Source organism: Plenodomus lingam, assembly GCF_022343315.1.
Source record: "Plenodomus lingam strain CAN1 chromosome Unknown contig_9, whole genome shotgun sequence".
Classification (NCBI taxonomy): Eukaryota; Fungi; Ascomycota; class Dothideomycetes; order Pleosporales; family Leptosphaeriaceae; genus Plenodomus; species Plenodomus lingam.
The window spans coordinates 1,685,414-1,711,706 of NW_027093973.1; the positions used below are offsets into that span (position 1 = coordinate 1,685,414).

Consider the following 26,293-nt stretch of genomic DNA (forward strand, 5'->3'; position numbering starts at 1 on the left):
GGTAAATGTTGGGGATATATCAGTGGCGAATGAGGCTCATGGTGACATTAGGATTAAGTGTAAGATACAAAAGAGATAGTACATGCCGTCCCTGGGATACTGGATAGAGGCCAAAGAGCCAATCAGATATGCACTGGGTGAAGGCAGGGACTCGTGATCTGGCTTGGCATCCTGTCGGGCGGTGACGTGAATTCTGCCCCGGCCCCGCTAAAACTTTCCCCGGCTACGAAAGCCGTCCTGCTGTCTATCTACATCTGATATCTCTCTCAGGAAGCATCACCAGACACGCCAACAACAAAATGTCGCAAAAACGCAAATACGGCGATACGACCAACGGTCCATCAAAGAAATTCCGCCCTTTCAAGCCTGTGGGCAGCAGCGACGCACCACACAAGCGCAAACGACCGCAAATAAAACACGACTCGGACAGCGGCCCCAGCATTCACGCGCTGAAAAGTCGGATACGGGACTTGAAGCGACTGCTTGCGCATGTGGACCATGTAGGCGATCACAAGATGTCGGCGAGTACACGGATCGAACGAGAGCGTGAATTAGAGGCGTGTGAGCACGAGCTGGAGGAGAAGATCGAGGGAAGCAGAGAGGCGGCGTATCGACAGAAGATGATTGGCAAATATCATCAAGTGCGATTCTTTGGTTAGTAATCTCGCAGTCTGTGGAGTTGAAGAAGAAAATCCACGGAAGACGGTCATGCTAATCTGTTGTAGACCGCCAAAAGGCGACGAGGATACTTAAGCGGTTGAAGAAAGAGCATGCAGCTGAGGAAGATGAAGAGAAGAAAGCGGAATTGAGGCGGCGCGTGCATAATGCAGAGATTGACGTCAACTATGCGATATACTACCCGCTCATGAAGCCATACTCGTCCATGTACCCCAAGTCGAAGAAGGACAAACCCGCAGGCGCAAGCGACGATGACTCAGATGCGCAAGGGAAGAGCAGCAAGGAGGTTGATGGACCGAAAGGCGACTTGGATATGTGGCGGAAGGTCGAGGTAGCCACAGAAGAGGGCACACTCGACGCGCTGAGAAACAGCAAGGAGGGGATACCCGCTGCACCAAAGAAGGAGCAGACAAAGAAGCCATTCGTGAAGCCAAAGGCCACCGGAGCTAATCTCAGAGTAGTAGGAGGTAACCGTCGCGAAAGGAGGGCACAGGTTGCACAACAGCAAGAAGAAGAGAACGATAGTGACGGAGGTTTCTTCGAATGAGCGCGCATTTACAAGTTGCCCATCTGTTCTCCGCACCCGCCTGTACAAAGTACCTCTACGTAAACCGTTATACAAGATACCTCACACTAGGTCTTCCTAACCTTCACGGGATGCGCCTCGGTATTGAACACCCACTCATTAACCCCATCCTTACCCACCTGCCACTCTACCTCGCCCGCCTGAATCAAGTAACTGTACTTCAACACTTCGGCAAACCAAAAGCTCTCCTGGAAATTCGTATGATTGCCACCCCCAACCTCATTCACATCGCTGATGCTCGAATACCCGCTGCCCACCCTCGTCGTCGCATTGATGGCGACAAAAGCATCCCACGCCCAGTCCTGATACTTTGCATCGCCAGTGGCGCGGTAGGCATAGTAATAGCTCTCAATGACTTCGGGTCGCAATTGGTAGCCCGAATCTGTAATGTAGAAGCCCGTGGTGCTGAAGAAGGAGGACTGATCTGCGGGCACGGTGGTTTCGTTCCAAGACCAGGATTCCGGTCCAATTCGCGTGGCCGTCTGTATGTACGTTTCGTGGCATCCATTCACCAACTCAAGTCCATAGTCGATATATTTCACCTCTTTCAGGACTTGGCCGCCGAGAATGAAGTTTCCGCCATCAAAGCAGGCGAGATGCTGGGATCTGGCCTGCGTCTCGGTGCGGTCGTAGGTGCTGACGAAGGTGATATCGGGTCGTGGGACGGGACGCGAGGTGAGATACTCCATTGTGCTGTCTGCAGCGAGGATCCAGGCATCGCGCAGCTCAGCAAAGGTGGTAGGGTTGTAGACATACATCTTGATCAGGTATTCATAGAAGCTGTCTGCGCCACCTATCCAGCCTCCGGCAGCGTCGAGAAAAGCTCCGGTTGCTACGTCGATATCAGTACCTACGAGTCCTGGAAAAGGTTCGGAAGATGCAGGCGTCGGATTAAGGAGGTATTGTTCCGCCTTGTTCACGAGGTCAGCGTAGGTTTGGTTTCCAGACAAATCGGCAAGGCGTGTCCATTCGAGGATCAAAGTTCCTGCTACTGCGAGTCCCGTTGTCTTGCCCACGTAGCTACGGTCTGAGAAGTCGAGATTGTTATGGGGCATGCCGCTGGGCGTTTCAAAGGCGTAGCTGAGGTTGTTGGCGAGATTGATTGACTGTGTGAGGAGCGCATCGACATTGTCTTGATTTTCTGCTAGGTCTGCCAATGGACCTTTGAGAAGGTCGTAGCCGGAGAGCATGCCACCTAAGTAGCGAATGGTGGTCTCGAAGAGCGACACATCGATTGACGTCTCGCTCCAGTTGATCGTGGGGACAAATTCGATGATTTGATTCACAATCTCCTTCTCGCCCATGACAAGGGCGGTGGATAGTGCATCGACTGCTGACGCACCCCATCCATTCCTTTAGGTCGTATGTTAGAATGGAGACTGCTCTTCTGCCGGTTATCGCGGGTTATGGTACTAATCACCTTGAGTTGCTGAAGCCATTTGTTACAGGCTTGAGTTCATCGTTCGGAAACGCATATTTGTAGTAGCCTTCCCAGCTCAGTTTGAAAGTGTCAACGACAGCCTGCGCTCGCTCCAAACTTCCTTCCTGCCTCCTGACATTATTTTCGAAGTGCAAGTCTTGTGGCCGATTGGAAGGCAGCGCAGATACCAGGGAGAAGCAAGCAGCTCCGAACCCTACGCACGGTAAACAAAACATGACTCAGACTGCAGGAGAAGAGTATGCCGGGTTAAAAAAATAGGTACGAACCAGCATAAAGCCACACTATATATGTTGAGCCTGCAAAAGCCCTGTGTTTGCAGCTGGGGTGCTAACTATCCACAACAAACGGGTGTGGTTCTGCCTATCATCCCGGTGATGCCGGTGCGAGGACTGTGATATGGCACCCCAGACTTTGAGCCATTCCCAAAAGGAAGCTAAATGTATTAAGATGACAGCATGACCCACTGTCAAAGCCGTTTGTCCCAGCTTTTCCAACGTGCTTGTAGTTATCACCATAGTCGAGAGGAGTGGGGACCCCCGCTACTGCAGATCTTGGAACGGGTTGGGGACAGGCATGTGCCAACTGCACATGACGGCGATCTTAACAAGAAGGTGACAACGTTGGATTCAATATTGGACTGATGTCCATGAGTCTTGTGAGCTTACTGCATTACGTCTATTGCAAGGTTGTTGCTGGACTTGGAGCCTCTTCCTTGATGCCTGCAGGATTCATCTGCCCAAGTCTTTTGCGCTGCTTTCGTCGAAAGAGAGAGTCATCGTTCAGATGATGGGATCTAGCAAAAGAGATGAAATATCAAACTGACAATAATGTCCATGCACCGAATATAAAGTACAGTGATTGGGAAATTAGGGCGTACCATACCGCATCGCTGGATTCACTTTATCGCGGAACGGACGCTTGCGGCGCAGCAAACTTCTGCAAATATCTAAACGAGACATGGTACTACGGCGGTGACTCGGAGAATTCACTTCTACGCCAATCACAAGTTGCAATGGTAGGGCAGCTTGGGTAGTAGGTGAAATAGGTAGGTTAGTTAGTCCTTGGCTGAAAAGACTGCGAAAACAAGAATTCAAGATGGGGTTTTATCATCTACCAAATTTATTAGTCTTCTACGAGCTAAACTCTAATACCCATTTACGGTAGTATCACGTAGTCAGTGATATGCAACACTCGATCCTTAGTAGAATTTAGTAGGATACAAGTCTTATCATAAGGGGAGTTACAGTAGGTAGTCACTCCCGTATGCAAGGCCTAGTAAGAGGACAGTATATCTACTCAGCATGACTATTCTCCCAGCTTAGGAGTTGCAAGTTTGCATCATTTTGCCTAGCCGTTTGATTCCAGTTACCGGTAGTGCGACTGATTCATGGGATAGGATCAGCTACTATGCAGCTTGACCGGCCATCATTACACCATGGTGGGACCGATCTAGGCAGCGTGAGGGGCGGCAACGTTTGATTTCTGGCACCAGATTGATAGATCGATCGGTCGATCATAGAACACCACTTTCAAACCTACTCTACTATAACACTAGTTTTGGTATAGACATTCAATTTGTAGCAGCAATACCAATTCCTATACGCACTGCTTACAGCTATCACCTACTGTGCGGCGAGTCACCGTGAGTGGCAGATGTAGGAGGTGGATGCAGAGCAGGCTGCACGAAGGAGATCGCATGACTTTGTCTCTGCCACCTGCCCAAGTGTAAACAACTGACATGCAAATGACTGTAGTAGCTTGCTTATCGAGGGAACTACTTTGTAGATAGTCAGCTCTACATGTGGGATGACGAATACACACTCTTTTTCCATGCTGCGATCACGCTCGCAAGTTCAGCGCCTGGCTGAAGTCTAGACAAGCAAGCCGGTCTCATGTCGGCCCCTTCTTTGCAGCGTAACTGATAGTCGTCGACCGAGTAGAAGAGAGCATGCTTCATGTTCACAAACTTGGAATTGCATGGCACGCTGCATGGCACGCTACCAAAAGGGGCACTGTCTTCTGCAGTTGCCAAGGATGAGAGAGCTGCAACAGGCGGGCGGCGATCATGCTTTCGATTGCCAAGCTTTTGTAGCGCCGTTGATCCCGCACTTTATCCCCGCCCCGGCCCGCCAGCGCTTCAGACATCACGAGCCAGTCAATCCCGCAATCAGACTGAGACAAATGTGTCATGGTGGCCATCATGGCATATGTCAAGAAGTCATCGTGCATTGCATTCAGTTTCATATTGTACTGCCCCTACAGTAAGCTCGCGCACATTTGGTAAGCCTACATAGGTTCGGCCCAGTCCACTTGTTCAGTAATAGATCCGCTACTGGCCGAGTATGTAACCTTGAGCCGTAGTTTCAGCCTTGCCGGTGGTGGCTGCAGCATCATTAGCACCTTGCATGTTGGAAGAGTTAAAGCAACTTACTCCATTGACGGATGTGACTCTCATTTGTTGTGTCGCGTCCTGGCCACTGTCTAGCTCGGTTGTGCTGATGGGTTGTAGTTGTAGTTTTTGACTTTTCGGTACGGCGGCTTGCAAGTTTACTCCCGAGAGCGGGGCAAAGCTGCCTGTGTTGCGGAATCGTGCCAGGAGTTGTACAGCGTTTGCGTCTCGCTTCAGTTGGAAAGTGATCTGAAGACCATTCTTGTTGTATGCTGGATGTGCGGGTGGGCCAGAAGCAGCAGACGGTAATGACGTTTGAGGAGGCGGCGATGATATGCCACCGAGTCCTCCGACCAGATCCATAGATGCAGCCTGTGGAGGCGGTCTTGATTGTGAAGGTGCAGGAGAGCTCGATGGTCCGGAGTTGAACAAATCCATAATGTTCGCAACATTCGACTGAGGCGTTGAGGAGGCGGGAGGAGGCGACGAATTGGAAGGCCCTCCTCCCATAATGTCTGCCAAAAGGTCTTGGCTGTGCTGAGTGCCATTGGCGGCGCCATTCGCTTCCATTGATGGGCCTGAATCACCCATCAGATCGAGCAACAGGTCCTCTGTTGCTGCTTGTGCAGGCTTCTTCTTATTGATGACTTTCGAATGCCTTTTCTTGGTCGCTTCTCCAAGTACTCTTGACTCTTCGCGGATCTCAGGCGCTGGCATCTTCTCGAGAACCCCCCTCCTAATTTGATCATGGCCGAAGAGATTACCATATTCAACTGCACGTTGCTGGGTTTCTACATCGAGGTTTACTGCATATCTTTGTAGTAATCTCCGAAGACGCTCGATTTGGGCCGCATCACTCAACCGAGTGGTGAGCTTCATCGAGGCTGTGACAATGTACTGTTGAACAACAAGACCCGCGTAGCTGCTGCCAAGAATTGTCTCAAAGAGTTCGACAATGTCACTTTCCTTGATGTCTTGAACAAGCTCTTCCTCTTCAGGTTGGCCTCCCTGTAGGAGTGCATCGCCATATTCTCCAATGACCCAAGAACCAGCAAGAGTAAGACCTTCTTGCGTGATATCCTCCTTCAGCGCAGCGTAGAGCTTTTGAACAGAATATGTTTGTAGGTCAGGAGTGGTGGCGATCAGTCGGACGAATGAGGATAATATTTGTTCCTTCACGTAGTTTCCGGCCTATTCACATGTTAGTTCGTCACACCTTATTCGTTAACAACGACGACTCACGAGCTTCAAGACGCGTAGCATGGTATCAACGTGCCATCGTTTGTTGGGAGCGAAACGATCTGCGGCGATGCCAATTTGTGATGTCATCACAGGCTTGAACTCATTGTCGGCAACTTCTAGGAAAGCAAGCAGTTCACGAATTAGGACCCGAACATTACTCTCGTTGATGAGTGTAAAACTTAGGTCAAGCGCCCTTCTCCGAATGCTGATATCAGGATCTCGCAGACAGTCCAGGATTGTGTTACGGTGTCGCTGAACAGCATTTGGCTCAACCGCTACTACTTTGATAAGGGTATTGAGAGCAACATATCGGATGTTGTTGTCTCTGTTTGACAGGAACTTTCCAAGGATGTTGACACCTAGCACACGAAGGCCTGAGTCGGCCTCGATGTCAAGGATGGTGAGGACTGCTTCGTACAAGATTGAGTTTCCAACATTCTTAGAGGAGTCCGTATTGGTTGCAACCTATGCAAATCAGCTTGGAATCCAAATGAATTCCGCGCAGCACATACCTGGGCAAGGATATCGTTAATCTGTTCGCTGACCTCTGCGTCGCCACGTGCTAAGACACGAAGTAGCTGCAAGAGTTTGCACTGGAGAAAAGGATCTGTTATGCCCGTCACATCGTGCTCAGGAGCATAGCCGGACGAAGAGAGGCCCTTTAAGATCTTGACCAGCGCGGGGACGACTGGCTTGAACATGTCCCTGACGCCCTGTTCGTCGTCATCGGCCTCATCGGCCTCGCAAAGGTTCGCTACCAGCGTGATTCCGCACAAGAGTACTCCATGGTTGCGGTCCTGCAAGAGCAACTTGGCCTTCTCCAGGAAATGTTCTTGTAGATCAGGGACCTTTCGGCAGATTCGCATGGCGCAGAGAGCTGCTTTTCGTCGTATATATGGGTTGGCGCTTGCTATAATTGTCTCGACTTCTGGGAACAAATCTCGGGCCATTTCGACAGAAGCGATGTTGCCTAGGGTGCACAGAGCGAGGCCAACGATGTACTGGTTGGGGTGGTTCAAATCGCTACACTCGTGTTAACTGTCGCACTGCAGACCACTCTGGCAGCCACGTACTTTTTCAGAGAGTTTGTAACCAGGGTCAAGACTTCTTGGTTCTCGTCCAGTAACAGCATGGTGCCCAAGTAGCCCAATCGCTTGTCCGCAAAGCGCGGCGAGGCCAACAGCTTCAGACATTCTATCTGTCCAAAATGCGTCCGTTCCCCCAGCGTGAAGAGATAGAGTAGCTTTGCGACATTGTTTCTCCTGGGTGCATCATGAGTATGTGATCTCTGGCTAGGCAAGAGGAGTGAAGGCAGACACACCTCACATTCGAGTCGTGGCTCTCCTCTCGAAAGCTTGCACGGATGGCTGCACTCTCTTTCTGCACTACCGCCCGCTCGTCGGCGATTGTTTTGGCAGCGCGCACGTTCCGGATGAACTGCTTGACTATATGTATATACACCCTTAGCACACATCATGTTCCGCGAATGGAGTCGGGATGCTTGGCGTACGCGAAGTCATTGTGGTGGCCTCTAGGACCCCACCGGCGGAACGTGGAAGTAGACAATCGAAGGGCGGCCGAGGGAAGCAGAGAAGGGAAGTGAAGAGTGGGGGGGGGGGGTTGTTTGGGAAACGTGTTTGAATTGGGTGTGCTTCCACAATCCCTCTGAGAATCGCTGCTGGCGATATCTTAGTCGAAGGCGTATGGCTGCAATGTTCCCTTCCGGTTAACCCCCCCCCCCAGCTGACTCGGTCTATCGTTGTTCCTGAGCGTCGGACGCACAGTCGCTCCTTCAAGACCCTGACGGCTGTCCTGACTCGCGCCACCGCCAACTCCCCGAAGAGCTCCACCTGGGCAGACAACAGGATTGCATCGTAGTTGTATAGTTTCGGCGGATAGGTAGTCTTATGAGCCGGCATATGGTATATTGGTATATATTCGAATGTAATCATAACCCTCTGTACAGTATTCCCTTTGATCTGGACCCCCCTCCTCCCCCCCTTTTTTTTTGGCTTCACTGACCGCCGGCCGTACCCTGCACGTGTCTGCGGCCTCTTCACCACACGCACGTCACACACTGCCACTTGAGAGCTACTAGTGAGCAGGGCAGGCAGACTGCTGATGTTGCATCCTGGGCTGACCTCATCTTCAATACCCGCACCCTCCGCGCCTTTGCGACTCCCCAACATGCCCACACAGAAGCCTTCATGATGGCTGAATCTAGCTCCGTTGACACCAAGCCTCACAGTGGGGATGGCGAGTATCACGCTCCAAGACCGCGCAAACCCACGCGCATCGACTTGCTTAAACCCCGACTGAGCGACGAAGGGTTCGGCAAGAATGCCCAACCTTCAGAGCCCGGTTCAGTCGTCTCGAGGTGCGTCGAAGAAATACTTGCTGCTTCAACCACTTGGAACAACTCAGTAGCTGACACTGTACCTACCCACCATACAGTGGTCGATCAACACCGATCCCCGCAGATGCCCCGCCCTCCTTTCTGGCCTCATCCTCAGCGCGTCGGCAGATTCGAGCTCAGCAGAAGCGACGCATGTTCCCTACGATCGAATACGTGGACCGCGTCTCTCATTTCGATCCCAACAGCGACTATCATGACTTTCGCGGCTTCTTCGTCTTGTTTTGGATTGGACTGGCAATCATGGTGATTACGACCATGCTGCGCAACTTATCAGAGACTGGATATCCTTTCCGGATCAAACAATGGGCGCTCTTCAAGGAGAAGGTAGTCGAACTGGGCCTGGTGGATGGTGCCATGGTCTTCAGCACAGCGCTGTCGTTGCCGCTGCAGAGGCTCTTCCTCAACGTCGAAGCCTTGCGCTGGAACCATCTGGGGATGATGATCCAGAGTGTCTACCAAATCATCTGGCTGTCATTCTGGACAACGTACGTACACTCCTAAATTCGCATTTGCAAAGTCATGCTGATGTGGAATAAGGTACCCGTTCATCCGTGACTGGAGCTGGACAGCCCAAGTCTTTTTCACCTTGCACCTGCTTGCCATTTTCATGAAGATGCACTCTTATGCGTAAGAACAGTTTTATGACGCTTGACTACTGAGTTGCTAACTATGGCAGCTTCTACAACGGACACCTGAGTGAGACGTTGCGACGTTTGAACGACCTAGACCACCCAGGCAGGGCCAGTAAAGCAGCTGCCGTTCGATATCCCAAGCCCCGCACCCATCTCCATGAGAATACGCAGCCTTCGTCTCAGTCTGAGCCCAAAGAACCCAACGCAGAATATGTGACCCAACTCCGCGAGGACCTTGCCTTTGAACTTGCATCTCCACTAGGTCGTGTTTCCTATCCCGAGAACCTGACTCTTGCCAATTTCACCGACTTCATTTTCTGTCCAACGCTCTGTTACGAGCTAGAATATCCTCGCAATACCCACATTCGCTGGCTGGAGCTCTTCTATAAAGCCCTCGCAGTATTCGGCTGTATTTTCCTGATGATTATCACGGCCGAGGAATTCATCCTTCCGGTCCTGGAAGAATCCGCGATACGATTACACAACTCGAGCAGTTCTCTTGATTTTGCCCTGATCATGGGTGAAACGGTTGGACGCTTACTGTTTCCCTTCATGATTACATTTTTGCTTGCGTTCCTCGTCATCTTCGAATACGTCTTGGGGGCCTTTGCAGAAATCACTCGTAAGCTGGGTAACCCCCATTCATCGTGTCGTAATACTGAACTGAAACCGCAGGCTTTGCCGACCGTCAATTCTATGCCGATTGGTGGAACAGCTGCGACTGGCTCGAATTCAGTCGCGAATGGAACATACCTGTTCATCGGTTTTTGCGCCGACACGTCTACTCGGCATCGCAAAATCACATGTCGCGGCCGGTGGCTACAGCACTCACGTTTCTCATTTCCGCGCTAGCCCATGAGCTGGTCATGGGATGTATAACGAGGAAGTTCCGTGGCTATGGATTCATGGCCATGATGCTCCAAATGCCTATAGTGATGGTGCAGAGGAGCAAGTGGGTGAAGGGGCGCACGTTGCTAAACAATGTGTTGTTCTGGTGTACTATGATTTCAGGCCTCAGCATGGTGAGTTTGATCCTCCCTCCCTCACTCTCCCTCACTCTCTCTCTCTCTGTGTGATGTGACAGGATGACTAACAAAGCTTTAGATGTGCGCTTTGTATGTTTTGGTCTAAGGGGGGTGGTATATATTGTAGGGTGGGGCTTAGTTTAGCTTAGTTTTGACAATTGGTGAGGTGCATTACTTAGATCCGCGAAATATCCTTCTCTGTACATAGTTGGACGTGATAGAACCGTGTTCAATAGTCTCGCAAAGTTCCTTGCATCGTCGCCCTTTGCCCTTCCTTCATCAAGTGCCCATGCCAGCACGGACCACACGTATATGAATACCTAACTAGGACTACAAGTACAATATTTGACGACTCGACTACTGAACTGCAAGGTTACCTTGGCTGTTTTTGTGCTTTGGTTAGATGTTTGACCCTGAATGAATTCTCCCGCAAATGGCCACGGACTACAAGTGGACGCTGGCTTCCTCTGATCTTGGCTCGATGTGAACCCAGACTCTCCAGTATGCTTCCCCCACCTCCCCCATGGTTCCTGTGTGTCGTACATGGTGGCCTATTCCGACTTATCCGCACATGTCCCCTGGCTCCAACGCACAACGAAGACGAGAGCACAGAATCACTGGGGGTAACTCTAGAGTGTAGAGTAATGTGACGTAGTGCGTGGCGGGGATTCGGAAGTGCAGGGGGAACACAACCAGAGCCACACAAAGCAAAGCCCATGCCATGATAAGCAGGGATGACGTCGGTACCTCGAGTGCAAACAACCCTGGCTGGCCTTTCTACATCCGCGGTTCCTTTACAGGTAAACTTACAGCCCTGTATAGTACTGGCCAGTTACTTGTGCTTTGCCCTTTGAACCTTTGCCCGAATCCAACTGTCAAATGCTCTCTCCCCACTTTGTTCGTAGCGCAGTGATCTCATCCGTCGTCACCGCCTTGTAACGGGTTTTACCATCGGCTGCGTCGGAATCGTGCTCACAGGGTCTGCTCGGGAGTAGCAAGTAGCCACGACAGGAAAACAAGTCTATTGCCCTTTTGCTTGCTCTCTATCCGTTCCCACGTTCCAGCGTAGTCCCCACTGCGCCGCTGGTCGTGTATTTCTTCATCCACCATGGCCGAATTACACAAGGCGCTAGAGTGTCTCCGGCCCAAAGACTTCAGCGAGATCCCTACGGATGACCTCAAGAGCTTCCTGCCTCCCATTCTCGCCAATGCAGAATTGATTGCGAATTCGGTGCCTCCGCCTCCCAATGGTATACCATACGAGTCGGCCCAGCGCACGCGCACAACGCCACAAGCTGCTCTCAATGCAGCCGACCTGACTGTTTCAGAGGTGCGAAGGCCACCGCCTGCCAAGGAACATGAGGCACTGCAGAAGGCATGGGGGAAGCCGGTGAAGTTGGGAAATAAGGAGGCGGCGACGGGCATAAGTGTCTTCAAGATGGCAGGCCACGATCGACATGGCGCATGGTTCGCGCGAACAGGTGTGACCGAAGGCTTGGGATTCGCCAAGTGGAAGCGTGCCATGCTGAGGGAGTTCCCAGAGACTCTCGAGGTACAGGGTGGACCCGGCGAGGGGAACATCAGAGGAATTGGCGGAGACCAACGTCTCGAGGACATAACAGTAGATGGCATTGGGCAATTACAAGGTGAGCCGCAATGTTGCCCCTCGCAAGTGCGATTGATTTTGGCTGACAAGATTCAGTATACCAGTTATCTGCACAGTTTCCAGGTCCGGTTTCGCCTCGAGAATTCATCACCCTGCTCATCACCTCCGATACCTGCCTGAGCGATGCCTCCAAGATCGGTCAGACCATTCCGCGACACTTCATGGTCGTCTCAATACCAGTATCGCACCCAGGTGCGCCTCCTCGGGATGGTCTGGTGCGGGGCATATATGAGTCCATCGAGATGATCCGTGAGATACCCCTACAAGGAAGCACAGACGAAGAAATGAATCCGGTGGAATGGATAATGGTCACGCGAAGTGACCCTGGAGGTGGTATACCTCGTTTCATGGTGGAGAGAAATGTACCCAGCAGTATCGTCATGGACGCTGTGAAATTCCTTGACTGGGCATGCGCTAAGGAACAAACTGATGCCTCGGGCGAGACCGAGACTGGCCAAGAGGGTGCAAACGACACCCCTCAAGTTGCAGAACCACGGCGAAATTTGTCAATAGCAGAGTCCAATGGCATCACAGCAGGTATTGGAACAAGTATAGTGGACAGGCCATCTCCAGCGGTCAGACGGCTGTCTCAACGGTCTCAAGGAACGACAGGAGCAAAGTCAGTCAAACAAGAGGGGTACCTGAATCAACTACGGCAGTCCATGGACGCATATCTGCCCGAAGGATATAACCCTCTCCACCGGCCGACATCTAGCCTCTCGTCTAGTACATGCTCTTCGGTAGACTCCTTTGCCTCTGCTGAGCAGTACACCACCGCGCCGGATGGCCTTCCTATCGACAACTCTATTGTCACCCCATCCACCGCATCGGAACAGTCTGTGCCCTTGACCTCGAGCGACAGTCCACACGCGCGCGAAATGGCCAAAATCGAGGACCGAAAGCGGCATCTCAAAGAGAAGCTCGACCAAGCGCGTGAAAAACAGTCGATCGACCTGCAAAGCGAGTCTTCCAAGTCGCAGAAAGAATTTGACAAGGCCGCGGAAAGACACCAACGCGATCGCAAGAAACAAGAAGACAAATTCCAGAGGGAGATTCGGAAACTCGAAGAGCGTCGCGAAAAGGAGACGCGGAAGCTCCTTGCTCGTCAGCAAAAGGAGGCAGACAAGAACCAGCTGAGTAAAGCGCAGCGGGAGCGGGACGAGTACAAGTCACGGATGGAAATTGCCGAAGAGGAGAATAAGCTACTCAAGGAGCAGATTGGCGAGTTGCAGAGGGAGAATACGGCGATTGTGGCGAGGTTGGGGAAGACGGAGAAGGGGATTGAGATTTTGAGATTGGTCAAGGAAGAGGATATGGCAGGGCGGGTGAGGGCGAGTTCAAGGGCGAGTGGAAGTTCGACGAGGAGTGGCAGGTTGAGACGGAGTGGGACGGGGCTGAGTATGGCGTAATTGAGAGAGAGGTACGACGTGTGTTTTTGGACTGGGGGAGTTGTTCTATCATTTTTTTTGCAAGGTTTCTATCACTCGGGCGATGTGCGGCTGTAATAAGCATAGCGAGTTCACGATGATCATCATTGGTAGGATGAGCGACGGTATTCCAAAGAGAAACAAGATATACTCCTACCCCGTCTGCCTGTCCCAGTGCATATAAGCCTACCTGTAATCCCAATATCATCCATTGCACAAATTCTCTACTTGTCTCAAAATCTCCCACGTTTTGTACGAAACTGGGAACTGCCTCCCATCTAGTCTCCCTCTATTTCAGTCCTGCGTGTCGTTTGTTGATTCAGTCCGTTTGGATCCGTTGTTGTGTTCCAAACCCGGAGTTGGTGGGGCAAGTCTGAAAGTATGACTATCTTCCTGTGGAACCCTTGCATGGAAATCTACCCATCTTGCCCCTCACCCTCCTCCTCCTCCTTACACACCGGAAATCGTCGATTGTTGAAACGCACGCGCACATCTTGCCAGAGAGAGAAGCTAGGATTGTTCTACGCAGTGTTTCGTTTGCGACATCTTGCGTTTCGAAAATCTCTACTCTGTTTTCCCGACTCGGCCCCCGAGGTATTTTGGACAGGCCGGTGATCGGGGTACCTTGGGAATCTGCGAGGGAAAGAAGGGCAGTTGCAATTGTGTCGTTCTGGGAAGAGACCAGGGGAAACGGGAAACGGGAAGGGTAAAATAGAAAGGGAAACGGGAAACGGAGAAATCAAGAGAGGACAAGGTGTGAAGATTTGTGTCAAGCATAGCAAGAAGAGGATAGCGGGGATACATGGAGAGATTTGTGTGATTTGAAAAGAGAAGAAAAGAAAAGGAATAGTTCAAGAAGACAACGCACGACTTGTGTGTCTGCCTGTTTGCTACCCTCGAATCTGGAACCAAGTCCACGTATTGGACAAACAAGGTCGGGAACACAATACCGTGGCAAGCGTTTTTCTGGATCTAGCCATCTCTTCTACATCTACAACGCCTTACTACCCGCACCACGACAACAAACAACACCGTCAAACTCTCTCCTCTCCTCACATATATTCCAAAAAAAAAAGCAAGAACAGCAAGAACAAGCCAAAACGCTGCCCGAAGAAGGAAGAAGAAAAAATGGCCGCACGACCATCTACACCCCCTGACACCGCGGCAGACACGAAGGCCAGGCCGAAACCGACGCTTCTTGCCTTTCATGGCTCGGGCAGTAACGCGACGATTCATTCTGTGCAGCTTGCGCGGCTGGTGCGGGTGATTAAGCCGTATTTTGATATAGAGAGTGTAGAAGGTATGCACCAAGTCCTCTCTTTTTTCCGTATTCTTCCTTCTCGGTCTGTGTTGCCCGTGATCAAAGCTCAAGTCATGGAGGAGGAGGACTCTACTGTTGCGTCTCAATCTCCTCTGTTCTCCCTATAAAACCCAAAGCCAAAGATGTATTCTTCCCTACCCCTTCCCCGCTTGAAGCATGGAAGATTATATCCACCACCCCTCCCAACCCTAATCCTCCAAACTAACCAACCCAAACCCAACCCAGCCCCCTTCCCCTCCCCCGCCGGCCCAGGCATCCTCCCCTTCTTCGAAGGCTGCGGCCCCTACAAACGCTGGCTCCCGCCGACCGAGAAGATCTCGCTCGAAGCCATGCGCGCCGGCAGCTCGACGGCGACGATGAGTCCCGAGGTCGAGGCCGTGGTTGGCAGCGCCGTGGCGCGCGTCCGCAAGGCGGGTGGGGACGTTGTCGGACTGATTGGCTTTTCCCAGGGCACCAAGGTGGTGGCGGGCTTGTTGCGCGGGTGGGAGATTGGCCGGGAATTGGCCGTGGCTCGACGAGGTGGGGAGCAGGAGGGAGAGGGTGATGAGTATGATCAAAGCCCGCTCCCAAATCCTCACTTTGGCATCCAAATCTGTCCCTCATACCCTCCCCCGCTTGTCCCAGCCTCTGTCCTCTCCGCCCTCGATTCCTCGACTCAACTCTCCCCCGAGCAAAAAACCGCACTGCTGGAGCGCAAAATTAAGATTCCGACCTTCCATGTCATAGGTTCAAACGATGAGTGGATATGGGCAGGGAAAAGCATGGTGGGGAACCATTTTGAAGTGGGGGAGGGGATGAGTGTGGCGCAGGAGTGGGATATAGGACATCATTATCCCGTGGCGCCGGAGGACAGTGAGAAGATTGGGGAGTGGATGCGGGAAGTAATGAGGAAGGTGGAGGAGGAGGGGAGGTGATGTCTTGAGGGGGAGAGTAACGTAGGGATCGGGATCGGCACTGGGAGTATCCTCAGCCGTGGCTTTGACATAGTTTGTAAGCCATCTTCTGAATAGACTTTTGATAAGAAGATAGAACCAGAGACCCGCAGAATGTCAATCACTTGCAAAGTGGGCACAGAAAATGAGTTGTCGTTGATAGGTTTCCTCGTTTGAAATCCATGGCCATGAAGCCCAGTCTATATTCCATGTGATCCGCCACATGACATCTTTTACATAAGCAACCCGCCCATTATTAAAAACCCCAATGTCAAAGCCGACATCCTGGAATACCGGGTCCGACACGGAACTGTCATGACCAGACGGAGTACATGCGAATGTCGTAAATGCGGCAGGATAACGTGCACACTGATGCGACACGTTTACTGCTCGGTCTGGAAGTAGTTGAGGAGGATGCTGCGCTCCTGGGACTCCTCACCCCAGTCCTTGACGACAACGCAAGAGCAGTTGACGACCTTGCGGGGGTTGCCTTCACGGTCAATCTGGCCTATCCATGTATTAGCCAAAGTGCCCTTCACCGCTCAAAAAAAAAGTGGACAAGTGCTTCAACAGCACCCCGCCAAGGGAGCAACGTACAGAGACCAGCCCACTCGCCGAGCTGCTTGCCATCAGGCACCTTGATGAGGGGAATCTTGTGCTCGCTGCACAGAGCAACGACAAGCTTCTTGTACGCCTCCTCCTCACACGCCTCGTTGAGGACGCACATGTGAGCCTGGCGACGGTCAAGCGCCTTGGAGGCCTCACGGAGACCACGGGCAAGACCGTCGTGGATGAGAGCGAGCTTGAGGACACCCTTGAGGGCCTCGAGCACGCTCATCTGGCCCTTGCCGCCGGATGCATCCGCGGAGACCTCGACCTCGGCGGCCGCGCTAACTTGGGACTTGGTATCGTCTTCTCCGTCCGACTGTGAGGCATCGTGTTAGTGCGTGCTTCCTCAATGGCAGTGACGCCTAGCAGATGTTGTGCGAGTTGGGCTGCGACTGGGACTAGGCTGCGGCGGCGGCTGCGCCAATGCGAATCCCACTGCGCACACGATGTGGGTAAGGCTGCGTACCATGATGATTGATTTCTATCTGTCGGGTTTCCTTGAAGAGTTGGTGATGGTGTTGAAGAAGAAGTTCTAAAAGTGCCACCGTTAGGCCCTCAAAATGCTACACTAGGCTGTGGGCCGACAAGCGAGGTGCTAAACGCTAGCGCGGTATTGACACGTGACGTCAACAGTGATGGACTGTTCCATCAATGGCATCGATGGTAGTCAAATGACTCGATGAGGATCGAGCCAGCTATCGTTTGACGTATGCTATATGAACTTGTGCTTTTTACTGCATGCGGTTGGATACAGTTGCTGTAGAACTACCAGGTAGGCAGGACAAATCAGATACCATATCTTACAAACATGCAATCACCAGTTCACAATAGTCAAGTCAAGGTAACAGCAAAATGACGGGAGGTATCGTTGATGGTCTGTACAGTCTGGCACCTTCTATGCAGCCATATATGTGCTACATCACATAGATTCAGCCGTAGCCATACCTACACCTTCCTTCCCTCCTTCCATCCATATCTCATTCCACCGACAGCAAGTCCAACTGACCAAGAGCATAGCGGTTCTGCGCCCGCTTCCAAAGGAAATATGTAAAAAGGAAATTCAGTCCACGGCCATGGGGATATGTGCTTACAAGTTGCAACCAAGGAAAAAAAAATACAGTAAAAAGCTCCGCGAGGATGTCATCTATAAAAACCTGACGCCCATTCGCGAACAATGGGGCTATGACGCTTTGAAATTGAAGAAGAAATAGGATGGATAGAAAAGGGTCGCTGAACGCTGTCAAGGCAGATATACAGAACTGTGAACTGGATATGAACAGAAGACCACCGAGGTTGAATTTCAGAACGCCCGGCAGAAAGGAGAGAGTTTTGGGTAAACAGAGAATGGTATCAATACAGGAAGGAAATAAGCACGTCGAGTGATGTGGAGAGTGTGGCAGCTACATGACAATGCAGCCACAGCCTTTCTTCTCCTTGGCCTCCTCGATAGGCTCTGGAATTCTCGTGACGCCTGACGACCTGCGCTCAGCAGGCTCAATAGGCGGAGCCATTTTGGGTGACGGAGAACGGGCTCCTTGAGCAATGGTGGGAGTCAGCTTGTAACCACCCTGCTCCGCTACGGGAGACTTGGCAGTATTTGATTCCTGCCTTTCAAGGGGCTGCTCCTGCTTCTCTGGGCTTGACAACGGCCATGCCTCGTTCTCTCTGGCCTTTTCGAGCTGAATGGGATCAATCTGAGACAGCCGCTTGTCGGGCGGACTATCATCGAGCAAACGAAAGTCTTTGCCATACATGGAGCCAACCCTGCCCTCATTTTCCCATTGCTGTTGCTGCATGCGTTTGGCGTGGGTAGGGATAATCTGTTGGTCTGGTGGGAGACGGGGATCTGGCTTGTACATGGTTGCAATCCACGGTGCTTCACCCTCTGGCCGATGACTCGTGGTTGGACGAGACACAGCTCCACCACTCGTACCTGGTCGCTTTCCGGAAGCGGCGCCAGATGTCACTCTCTTTGGCTGTGTTTTTTGGGCACTGGTCTTCCTAGTTCCAGTGGTGGTATTCGCTTTGGTCGGATTTTTGGCCTTCACAGGAGACTTTTGGGGCGATTTGGGAGAATTACTGCCAGCCGAGAGATTGCGTGCATGTCCAACATACGGCGGCGTCGTCTGGCGTCCTTCTTCAGCATCATCAAGCAATGCTTGACTTCCGACACTGCCACTCCTCATGCGCGCGCCATTGGTCGCAATCGCATCTCCACTCCAGTTCATGCTACCCGTCCGAGACCTCGTCAGGGGAGCATCGCGGTCTGCCAACAGGGCCGGTACGGGGATACCGCTCGTCTTGGGTAGAGGTATGCGAGAAGTACTGGGCCTCCCATTATGGCTTGTCTTCGGCGAGGCCGGCTGAAACTCGTGTATGCCCTGACCGTGATTCGTAGCATTCCAGGCGTTGTACTGTTCAAACGCTTCGTCATCTTCGGCCGGTATGGGAGAGACTAGCCGTCGCTCAGCCCGGTCTTCCATCTGCGTCAGTTCGGTGGATTCGGAGTTTGTGCGGTCCCGTGGTCGTCGCGTGGCACTTTGAGAGCGGCTGTTGGACCTGCTCGAACGACCGACTCTGAAACCTGCCTCTTCCAATTCCCTCGTCTCGATTTCCTTGAGTTTGTCACGGTGGATCCAGTTAGTCTCGTCCAGTTCGGCTTTGGAGAGGCTTGGGTCTGCTGAAGTGGAACGTGTAGCCTTCTTCTTCGGCTTGCCCTTGGCCGTCTTCTTATTGGTTGCATTGGCATGGCTTTTGTAGTACTCTTGCACCCCTTCCTGATCGCTGGTGACGGCCCTGGCCCTGACATCCCCACTAGCCTTCTTGTGCAGCCCATTCATGCGATCCTGGCCGTCTGCCACCCTCTTGGCCTGGCTATACTCGTACTGGTCTTGTGAGTCCCAAGTCGGGGAGCGCACGGGCTTGGCGAAGCCGTTGGCTTGAGAAGTGTGCGCGTGGCGGGTGCCATGAGAGGTTGCCGTGTACCCAGACATGTAGGGCTCTTCGTCTTCGGAGGCTCTCTATTTCCCCCTTTCGCGTCAGCACCGGTGGACTCGAAGAGGATAGAACAAGAAGATCAAGTACGTACCGAGCCGTGTGCAGGCACGGCAAAGTCCCAGACACCGCCCTTGCCGTGGGAGCTGCTTGGGGGCGTTGGTTGCTGGTGAGGCGCGGGGGGGTGAGCAGAGGAAGTCAGCGCGGCCATGGAAGAGATCAGCCAGTGGGACGCGTGTGCAGGCGGTGACGCGCCGAGAGGGCACCAATACAGCTGAGACTGGGCCTTTTGCCTCTTGATCGTGGACGTCCGTGGGCGTCCGAGGGGCGACGGTTGGACGCGATGACGACGGTGATGAGCCTGACCCCCTCGTCCCAAGCACGTGTTCTGGCTATGTCCGACGACTACCTAGCTAGACCTAGGTACTACCCACGAGACAACCAGTCCAAGACGGAGCCCAGTTGAATGTACGTTGTTGTAGTGACCCGGCCGCGAGGACAAGAACTTCCACGTGAGCTGGGTCAAGCAAGGGGGATTGCCAGGGAGAATAGAATCGGGGGCTGAAGAAGGAGCGGAAAAGGGAAAGCGGTCGGTGTGGGGGACGAGGGAGGGAGGGAGGGAGGAGGAAGTAGAGTAGGCGGCGCGGAGGGCTACTATGAGGGAGGGGGGAAAGCTTGCATGTGCAGCAGCACACACGCACACACAACACACAAGTAGAGTACACACAAGCTGGTTTCCCTGCGAAGGTTGGAAGTAAAAGCCAAGTGTGTGGAGGCAAGCGAATAGGGAAAAACACAAGGGGAATGGGAATGACAAGTGAATGGTAGCGACCGATGAAGACTGCCGTGTGCGCAAGGCGTCTGGTCCGGCAGCTGGCTGTGAGGGCTCGTGAAAGGGTCGCGATGGCGGGCGGGTTGTGTGCAACAGAGGAGGAGGAGGAGGAGGGCTTCCACCAACTGACCAACAAACAACAAGGAGCTGGGAAGAGAAGACAAGGAGGGCGGGATGATGATCACCCTTTCTCCCTCTCTCTCCCCACAGTCACCGGGGAAGTTTGTTTGATTCGCGCTTGGTTCTTGGTCTGGACTGGACGTGCGCGGATCGCTGCAATCTGCCCTGCCGTCTGTCCGAAGAGGAAAGGTGAAGCTGGCAATGGACTCGTTTGCCCATCGAATCATCACGACAATCTCTACTCTACCCGTCACATACTCTATACCGTTACTCTACTACCATGTACTTTCTACTCGGCTGCCTGCTGAATCTAACTTTGACATGTAAAGGTAGTATCCATCTAACTCGACGAATTGCATTCCTGTACCTCTGTGGACAGATGACATTGGCCCAGCCTAGATTAGGTACCGGTAACGGGGCCGAGGATAGGTAACAATGCATTGTAGTAAAGACACACAGCATACCCGTCTAGCTGAGGTTGCCTCATAGGTGATAAAGAGGATCCATGGTAGTAAAACGAACAACCGCACGTGCTTCTTCGTCCATCTACTGGCTCCAGGGAACATCTACAACATATCGCCCTACGTACGAACAGTCTCTTACCCATCCCAGTTTGATTGCCTCTGCTGCCTTGCCCACCAACAGCCCAATGCACAATCCAACATTGGTCCAGACAAGCTCCCGCCCGCCGCAGCCTTTCCCGATGCCATCAAAAATAGGTTCGGTATCGGCCCATAGCGCACACCCTCGGCCCCGTTCTCGGCCCCCCTACCCTTTCCAAAAACTACCAGAACAAAACGTTCGTTTCAGCCACTCGCTACCTAGTTTGTAGGTATTCCTGCGATCGGTGTCATGTCATCCTGATCAAGGGGGAGGGGGGAAAGGAAAACACACGCATGACAGTCCAATATACCGGTAGATTCTAGCGGCGCATCACGGAGATACCCACAACACCAGCCTCCCCACCCAGCCTTCAACCCAAATCCTACCACCCAAACCTCTCCTCGTACCAGAACACATCGTGACCCCTCTGCACCCAGCCCTCGACCTTCCTCTGCAAGTCTGCTGTAAGCCTCTTCGGACCGCAGCAGATCACCGCCGTTCTCGACCCTTTGCCAAACACTTCGTCCACAATCTCACCCAAATTCGGCCTGCCAGACGCAACCACCACACCCTTCCGAGGCCTCTCCATCAGCGCCTCTTTACCCAACAGCTGCTCATTCTCTTGCAATTCGAAGCCTTCTCCTTCCTCATCTCCGTCTGGGTCAGCAGCAAAGATGCCTGCGGCGGAAGCGTCAGCCTGCAATTTCGACCCTGACGCTCGTGTAACGTAAACCTCGACCGCGTTGGGCCGCTGCAATAAGCCATCTCCATTCTCTTCCCGACCTGCATCATCCTCGTCGTTGTTGGTAGCAGAAGGCGACGCCGCAGGAAAGGCCCATTGGATGTCGGCCACGTTTTGCACAGCCCATATGCAACGAATCTTCGGGCTTGCAGACACCGGGTCCTGAAGCTCTACCAGGCTCCTACAAATGGGCACGATGAAGGTGGCACCGACTCCACCTGCCACCAAAAGTACATGGTCGTAAGAGGAGAAATCGGGTAGGCGATTCGACGCCCCGTAGGGACCTTCGAGAATGATGGGCAGGATGGGGATGTCTCCACTAGCCGTAGGCAACATGGGAACCCCACTGCCACCTTGTGCAAGCGATCGCGCGATTTCTGCGAGATGTTTGGTGTTGCCTTTGAGCGTCCTTGCGACAAGGAGTAGCTCCTTGTCCTTGGCGGGAAGAGAGGCAATGGTAAAAGGGTTGGTCCTATGGGTCATGACCCACTGATCCCAAAGCGTGGGTGCTTTCCTTTGGCTCCATGGTCGACTCAAGTAGACATGTTGTCCCGGCTTCCAGTTCACGGCAGGGCTCTTTAGTGGTAACGGTATGCGCAACTGCACAAGATTGGTACCTGGTAGTAGCTTGATGCTCCCTTGGTACATCTTGAGACGCAAGGCTCGGAAAACGAGGTGTAACACTTCGACCCCAAGCACCTGGTATACGAATATACGTATGTGCGAGCAGTGCAGGTACAGAGGCACAATGATGAGGTTTGCAATGGCAATATGCGACATGTAGAATACTCGATAATTTCGCCGTCGCACAAACCCAAGTGCTGTCGTGCTGATCACGGCGAACAGGATGATACTGACGATGCCCCAAATCACGTCGCCTTCCTTGATCCGTTTGGCCAGCACTTTGGAGACGATGAAGAAGGCAAAGTAGAGGGTTCCGTGGATCGTTAACAAGAGAAACGTGATACGCCCCAGGATTTGATGGTAGCTCTTGATCTGCTCGTGAGACAAGCGTGTGAGCCATTGTACGGGCGAGTAGGGGGCTCTCATAGCCAAAAGATAGTGTATTGGCAGCTGGGATGCACCGATTTGACCAAATCGTTTGGTGAGATGTAGGTAATCTGCACTTGTCAGCTCTCCTACGATAGCCATAGTGGCTCTATATACGTTATGTACATACCTTTTCCAGTCTGCGCGACGCACAGAACCAGCAGCCACAGTGTCCACAGCGTTGCGCCTATCCACTCAGCCCGGGTCCCCCAATTCGAACCAGAAACGACGTCCTTGTTCATCCACCATACAGTCCGGCTACAGATACTCTGCACCCTTCTCAGCCAGAATAGCCTTGCATCAGGGCGCTTGTTGAATGACGGTGATTTGAGTGGGTCGTTCTTGGTTGTGCTCCTCAGGATCCAGGCAACAAAGAAGCCAAGCTGGAACAGGAGGAAGATGACAAGAACAGACCATTGGGCAATGAATCCATATCGATCCAAAGTCTCTCTTCTCTGATGCTTTTGCGCCTCGGTGAGAGTCACAGAGTAGTAGCCAAAGCCCATGTATTGACCGACCTCTACCTCGTGATGGCCTGCGTGGCGACGAATGAGGTCCATGGTGAAGCCAATGGGCGACATGTCTAGAAAAGGGAGGCAGACAAAAAGCAGAATTCCTCCTATTGAGGCATGACCGCACTCCCGATGATCAAGCAGGAGTGGCTTCAGACGAAAAGGAGGGGCAAAGTCTGGTGAGAGATGCGAAGGTATGCGCTACGCTGGATGGTGTACCGGTAGCTAAATAGGGAGAGCTGGCGAGTGTACCGGTGGTAGGTAGGGAACAGAAGGCTGGCGGATCCTTCGGACTCGGCGCAATGCAAGATTCGGGCACGTGCAGCGCAACAGCGAAAAAGCCTATCCGGACATGCTTTGAGCACCATGTTTGTACACTTTTTCTTCCTCTTTCTTCACGAAATGATGCGACAAAGACGAAGCGCGAAAGAAGGTGTGGATTCGGCATGAATAGAGGCCCGTTTATTCAAACGGTCTCTGCTTCTAGAACACTGGCTACCGGTACCGATTGGCGATCCCCACAGAGTCCGGTAGTTCCCCGCGCTACTACCGGTAGTTAGGGGGGGGGGAGGGGGGGAGCCTGGAGTTTGGGATCATGTGATTTTGACTGTGCTACCGTGTCGCATGCAGGTGCTGTACGACTACTACTACTACTACTACTACTACTCCTACTGCCGTACCATGCTGTATATATTGCAGTCTGCATCGCCATAGGAGACCATGACGACTACCACAAATACCCAATCAAAGACACCTTTGTGGCTAGACTGCGTGTGTAACTCCCCCGCCCGCACATGGCTCTACCGTACAACTCGTGTACTAACACAACAAGGACACTGGGCATGACGTGCGTCCCTCCACCCCTCCCGCCTACACCTACAGTCATGTCTTGCTGATGCATTCAACCTAGGACGCGTATGCCCTGCTTTTGAGCGCACATGATCCTCGCGTCGAGCTTCTCGGACTATCCACCGTCCACGGAAATGCTGCACTCGATCAGACTACCTTCAACACCAGAGCCATCCTGGAGGCAATTGGCAGGCGTCATGTGAAGGTGTACTCGGGCGCAGCAAAGCCCATTGTACGAGATGCCGTCCATGCAGCCGATATTCACGGTACACGCCCATGTTCTCGCTGGCAGCCAAGCCGACGGCTGAATGTATAGGCGAATCTGGGCTCGATGGCGTTACGCTGCTGCCTCAACCAATTGAACCTGCAATCAGCGGTGTCGACCATCTCGAAGCCATGTACCAGGCTCTGATTGCGACGCCAGCCAATACCGCATGGCTGGTTTCGACTGGCACCTTGACCAACATTGGACTGCTGTTTCAGAAACACACAGATCTCGCAGCTCATCTAAAGGGTCTGAGCATCATGGGTGGCGCTGTTGGAGGAGGCTTCACAGATGCACCTATGGGCAAGGTCAAGGGCGAAGGAAAGCGCTTTGGAAATTGGACCGCATACGCAGAGTTCAATGTAAGTCGGCGAAATGTCCATTCTCCATGACCATGGCTAATCTAACCGCAGATATACGTAAGATGAATACTTCCAAACCCATGGACACCAACACTAACCTTCTCAGTGTGACCCAGAAGCATCCCACTTCATCTTCTCGCATCCCATCCTCAAATCAAAAACCACTTTGATCACACTTGATCTCAGTCATCAAGTACTGGGCACCAAAGCCATCCGCCGCACCCAGCTCTACGGAGCCGACGAGCCCCTGGACCCATCCACTGCAAAGACTGATCGCACACCATCAGCTCTGCGGGCCCTCTTCACGCAAATCATGTCCTTTTTCGCTGGAACATATGCAGACGTCTTCTCCATCACCAAAGGACCTCCCCTCCACGATCCACTCGCCGTGTCTGCAGCCATCCACCCCGAAATATTCGACGATCGAGGCGGCGAGCGTTTCCAGGTCGACATTGTCACAGACGGCGTCCACTCGCCCGTGCAATCCGAGGTGGGAGAATTGGGTAGAACCAAAGTCACTAGACTTCCAGAGGGCGAAGGAGGCTGTAGGATTCCACGAGCGGTAGACTTGGCCAAGTTCTGGGGCAGTATTGAGAGCGCCATGCAGAGAGCGGATGCGGTTAGTCCGATGCCGAAGATGTCGCGACAGGATTTGGAGAAGCATGGCGTGTTTGACGGGATTGACTGAGGTGTAGTTTGTAGATTGATTAGAGTTTGCATCCGCATTAGATGATATAGACTATGAGTTTGAAAATCAGTCGTACAGAGCGGGCTCATTCGAACCCTAGCCGTCTTTTCTGATGAACGTTATTGTGTGATGGCGCTCCAACACTTGTACCACCACCTTCTTCCCTAACCTTGACATGCAGTCTCTATAGTATTTTCAGTCCCAAGACGTGGAAAGAAAGTCTTCATCCGTGCAAGGTTAGAGAAAAGACTCGCTCTTAAGATAACCTAGTGACTTGAACAAAGCCTCCACATGTTCCTATCAGCAACACCGTTTCGACCCTGCCACGACCACACCCATATAGTTCTTCTACCCATCCTATAAACCATTGACCAAGCCATCTCAGCAGAACCAAACCCTTGACCCCCTCCACCAGACAATCATCCCAAGTATACCTAACCCACCATACCCACCTCGCGTACGGTAGGTAGGAAAGCATGTCAGCGTCGGCAAAAAGGCCGAGATGATGTCTCATGCAAGAGAGAGGAGATGATGGAGAGCATGGGCGTGGAGGAGAAGGATATTTAAGCTGGGACTGTTTTGCTGGGCTTTGGAGTGGCTTTTCTTGGCGTAGAGTTAGGGTTGGGAGAGGGGTGAGGTGGTTACCGGGGGATAGAGGGTAGAGTAGATTGTGGGTTTTTGGGTGAAGTCGCCTGTGTACTATATGGTGTTGGTGCGAATAGCCATGTGTCAGGGGGAATTTCAAGGCTCTACTTGGAGAAAACTGCTGGGAGAGAGAGTACGGTAGGCCATGATTGTTCGACCAGCCTCGCCATCTCAACCAAAAAAAAAAAGGAAAGAATCTCAAACTGGACAACGAGCAACTCGAGGAAAGCGAGAAGAAGAAGTTCAAAGCTTAATTTGAAAAATTCG

The 26,293-nt window shown here is 52.5% G+C and overlaps 10 protein-coding genes across 10 annotated transcripts; 5 read left to right on the forward strand and 5 right to left on the reverse strand.

The window, feature by feature from the left end:
• Positions 1-299: 299 nt before the first annotated feature.
• Positions 300-1,225, forward strand: IAQ61_011031 (uncharacterized protein; the record flags this gene model as incomplete). Its single annotated transcript, XM_003835052.1, has 2 exons — positions 300-654; positions 726-1,225. The coding sequence occupies 2 exons, from the start codon at positions 300-302 to the stop codon at positions 1,223-1,225; spliced, it is 855 nt and encodes a 284-aa protein (XP_003835100.1).
• Positions 1,226-1,311: 86 nt separating this feature from the next.
• On the reverse strand, positions 1,312-3,254 carry IAQ61_011032 (uncharacterized protein; the record flags this gene model as incomplete). The annotated part of the gene is made up of 3 exons (XM_003835053.2): positions 1,312-2,617; positions 2,685-2,898; positions 3,170-3,254. Coding segments are annotated over 3 exons (1,605 nt in total), but the record flags the coding sequence as incomplete, so codon positions are not given.
• Positions 3,255-4,287: 1,033 nt separating this feature from the next.
• On the reverse strand, positions 4,288-8,073 carry IAQ61_011033 (uncharacterized protein). Its single transcript, XM_066099024.1, has 7 exons — positions 7,847-8,073; positions 7,658-7,781; positions 7,410-7,598; positions 6,849-7,359; positions 6,337-6,801; positions 5,137-6,285; positions 4,288-5,087 (listed from the first exon to the last, which is right to left on the reverse strand). The coding sequence occupies exons 1-7, from the start codon at positions 7,854-7,856 to the stop codon at positions 4,992-4,994; spliced, it is 2,544 nt and encodes an 847-aa protein (XP_065951182.1). The 5' UTR covers positions 7,857-8,073; the 3' UTR covers positions 4,288-4,991.
• A 473-nt stretch (positions 8,074-8,546) lies between these two features.
• IAQ61_011034 (uncharacterized protein) lies at positions 8,547-10,515 on the forward strand (the record flags this gene model as incomplete). Its single annotated transcript, XM_003835055.2, has 6 exons — positions 8,547-8,713; positions 8,791-9,237; positions 9,290-9,379; positions 9,429-10,006; positions 10,060-10,406; positions 10,489-10,515. The coding sequence occupies 6 exons, from the start codon at positions 8,547-8,549 to the stop codon at positions 10,513-10,515; spliced, it is 1,656 nt and encodes a 551-aa protein (XP_003835103.2).
• Positions 10,516-11,517: 1,002 nt separating this feature from the next.
• IAQ61_011035 (uncharacterized protein) lies at positions 11,518-13,484 on the forward strand (the record flags this gene model as incomplete). The annotated part of the gene is made up of 2 exons (XM_003835057.2): positions 11,518-12,055; positions 12,112-13,484. 2 exons carry the CDS (start codon positions 11,518-11,520, stop codon positions 13,482-13,484), a joined length of 1,911 nt encoding a protein of 636 aa, XP_003835105.2.
• A 1,146-nt stretch (positions 13,485-14,630) lies between these two features.
• IAQ61_011036 (uncharacterized protein) lies at positions 14,631-15,737 on the forward strand (the record flags this gene model as incomplete). The annotated part of the gene is made up of 2 exons (XM_003835058.1): positions 14,631-14,802; positions 15,049-15,737. 2 exons carry the CDS (start codon positions 14,631-14,633, stop codon positions 15,735-15,737), a joined length of 861 nt encoding a protein of 286 aa, XP_003835106.1.
• A 401-nt stretch (positions 15,738-16,138) lies between these two features.
• On the reverse strand, positions 16,139-16,833 carry RPS12 (40S ribosomal protein eS12; the record flags this gene model as incomplete). The annotated part of the gene is made up of 3 exons (XM_003835059.1): positions 16,139-16,263; positions 16,353-16,680; positions 16,831-16,833. The coding sequence occupies 3 exons, from the start codon at positions 16,831-16,833 to the stop codon at positions 16,139-16,141; spliced, it is 456 nt and encodes a 151-aa protein (XP_003835107.1).
• A 931-nt stretch (positions 16,834-17,764) lies between these two features.
• Positions 17,765-19,569, reverse strand: IAQ61_011038 (uncharacterized protein; the record flags this gene model as incomplete). Its single annotated transcript, XM_003835060.2, has 2 exons — positions 17,765-19,384; positions 19,453-19,569. The coding sequence occupies 2 exons, from the start codon at positions 19,567-19,569 to the stop codon at positions 17,765-17,767; spliced, it is 1,737 nt and encodes a 578-aa protein (XP_003835108.2).
• Positions 19,570-21,295: 1,726 nt separating this feature from the next.
• IAQ61_011039 (uncharacterized protein) lies at positions 21,296-23,286 on the reverse strand (the record flags this gene model as incomplete). The annotated part of the gene is made up of 2 exons (XM_003835061.2): positions 21,296-22,776; positions 22,836-23,286. 2 exons carry the CDS (start codon positions 23,284-23,286, stop codon positions 21,296-21,298), a joined length of 1,932 nt encoding a protein of 643 aa, XP_003835109.1.
• A 515-nt stretch (positions 23,287-23,801) lies between these two features.
• IAQ61_011040 (uncharacterized protein) lies at positions 23,802-25,381 on the forward strand (the record flags this gene model as incomplete). The annotated part of the gene is made up of 4 exons (XM_066099025.1): positions 23,802-23,988; positions 24,050-24,064; positions 24,128-24,693; positions 24,800-25,381. The coding sequence occupies exons 3-4, from the start codon at positions 24,343-24,345 to the stop codon at positions 25,379-25,381; spliced, it is 933 nt and encodes a 310-aa protein (XP_065951183.1). The 5' UTR covers positions 23,802-23,988; positions 24,050-24,064; positions 24,128-24,342.
• Positions 25,382-26,293: the final 912 nt, after the last annotated feature.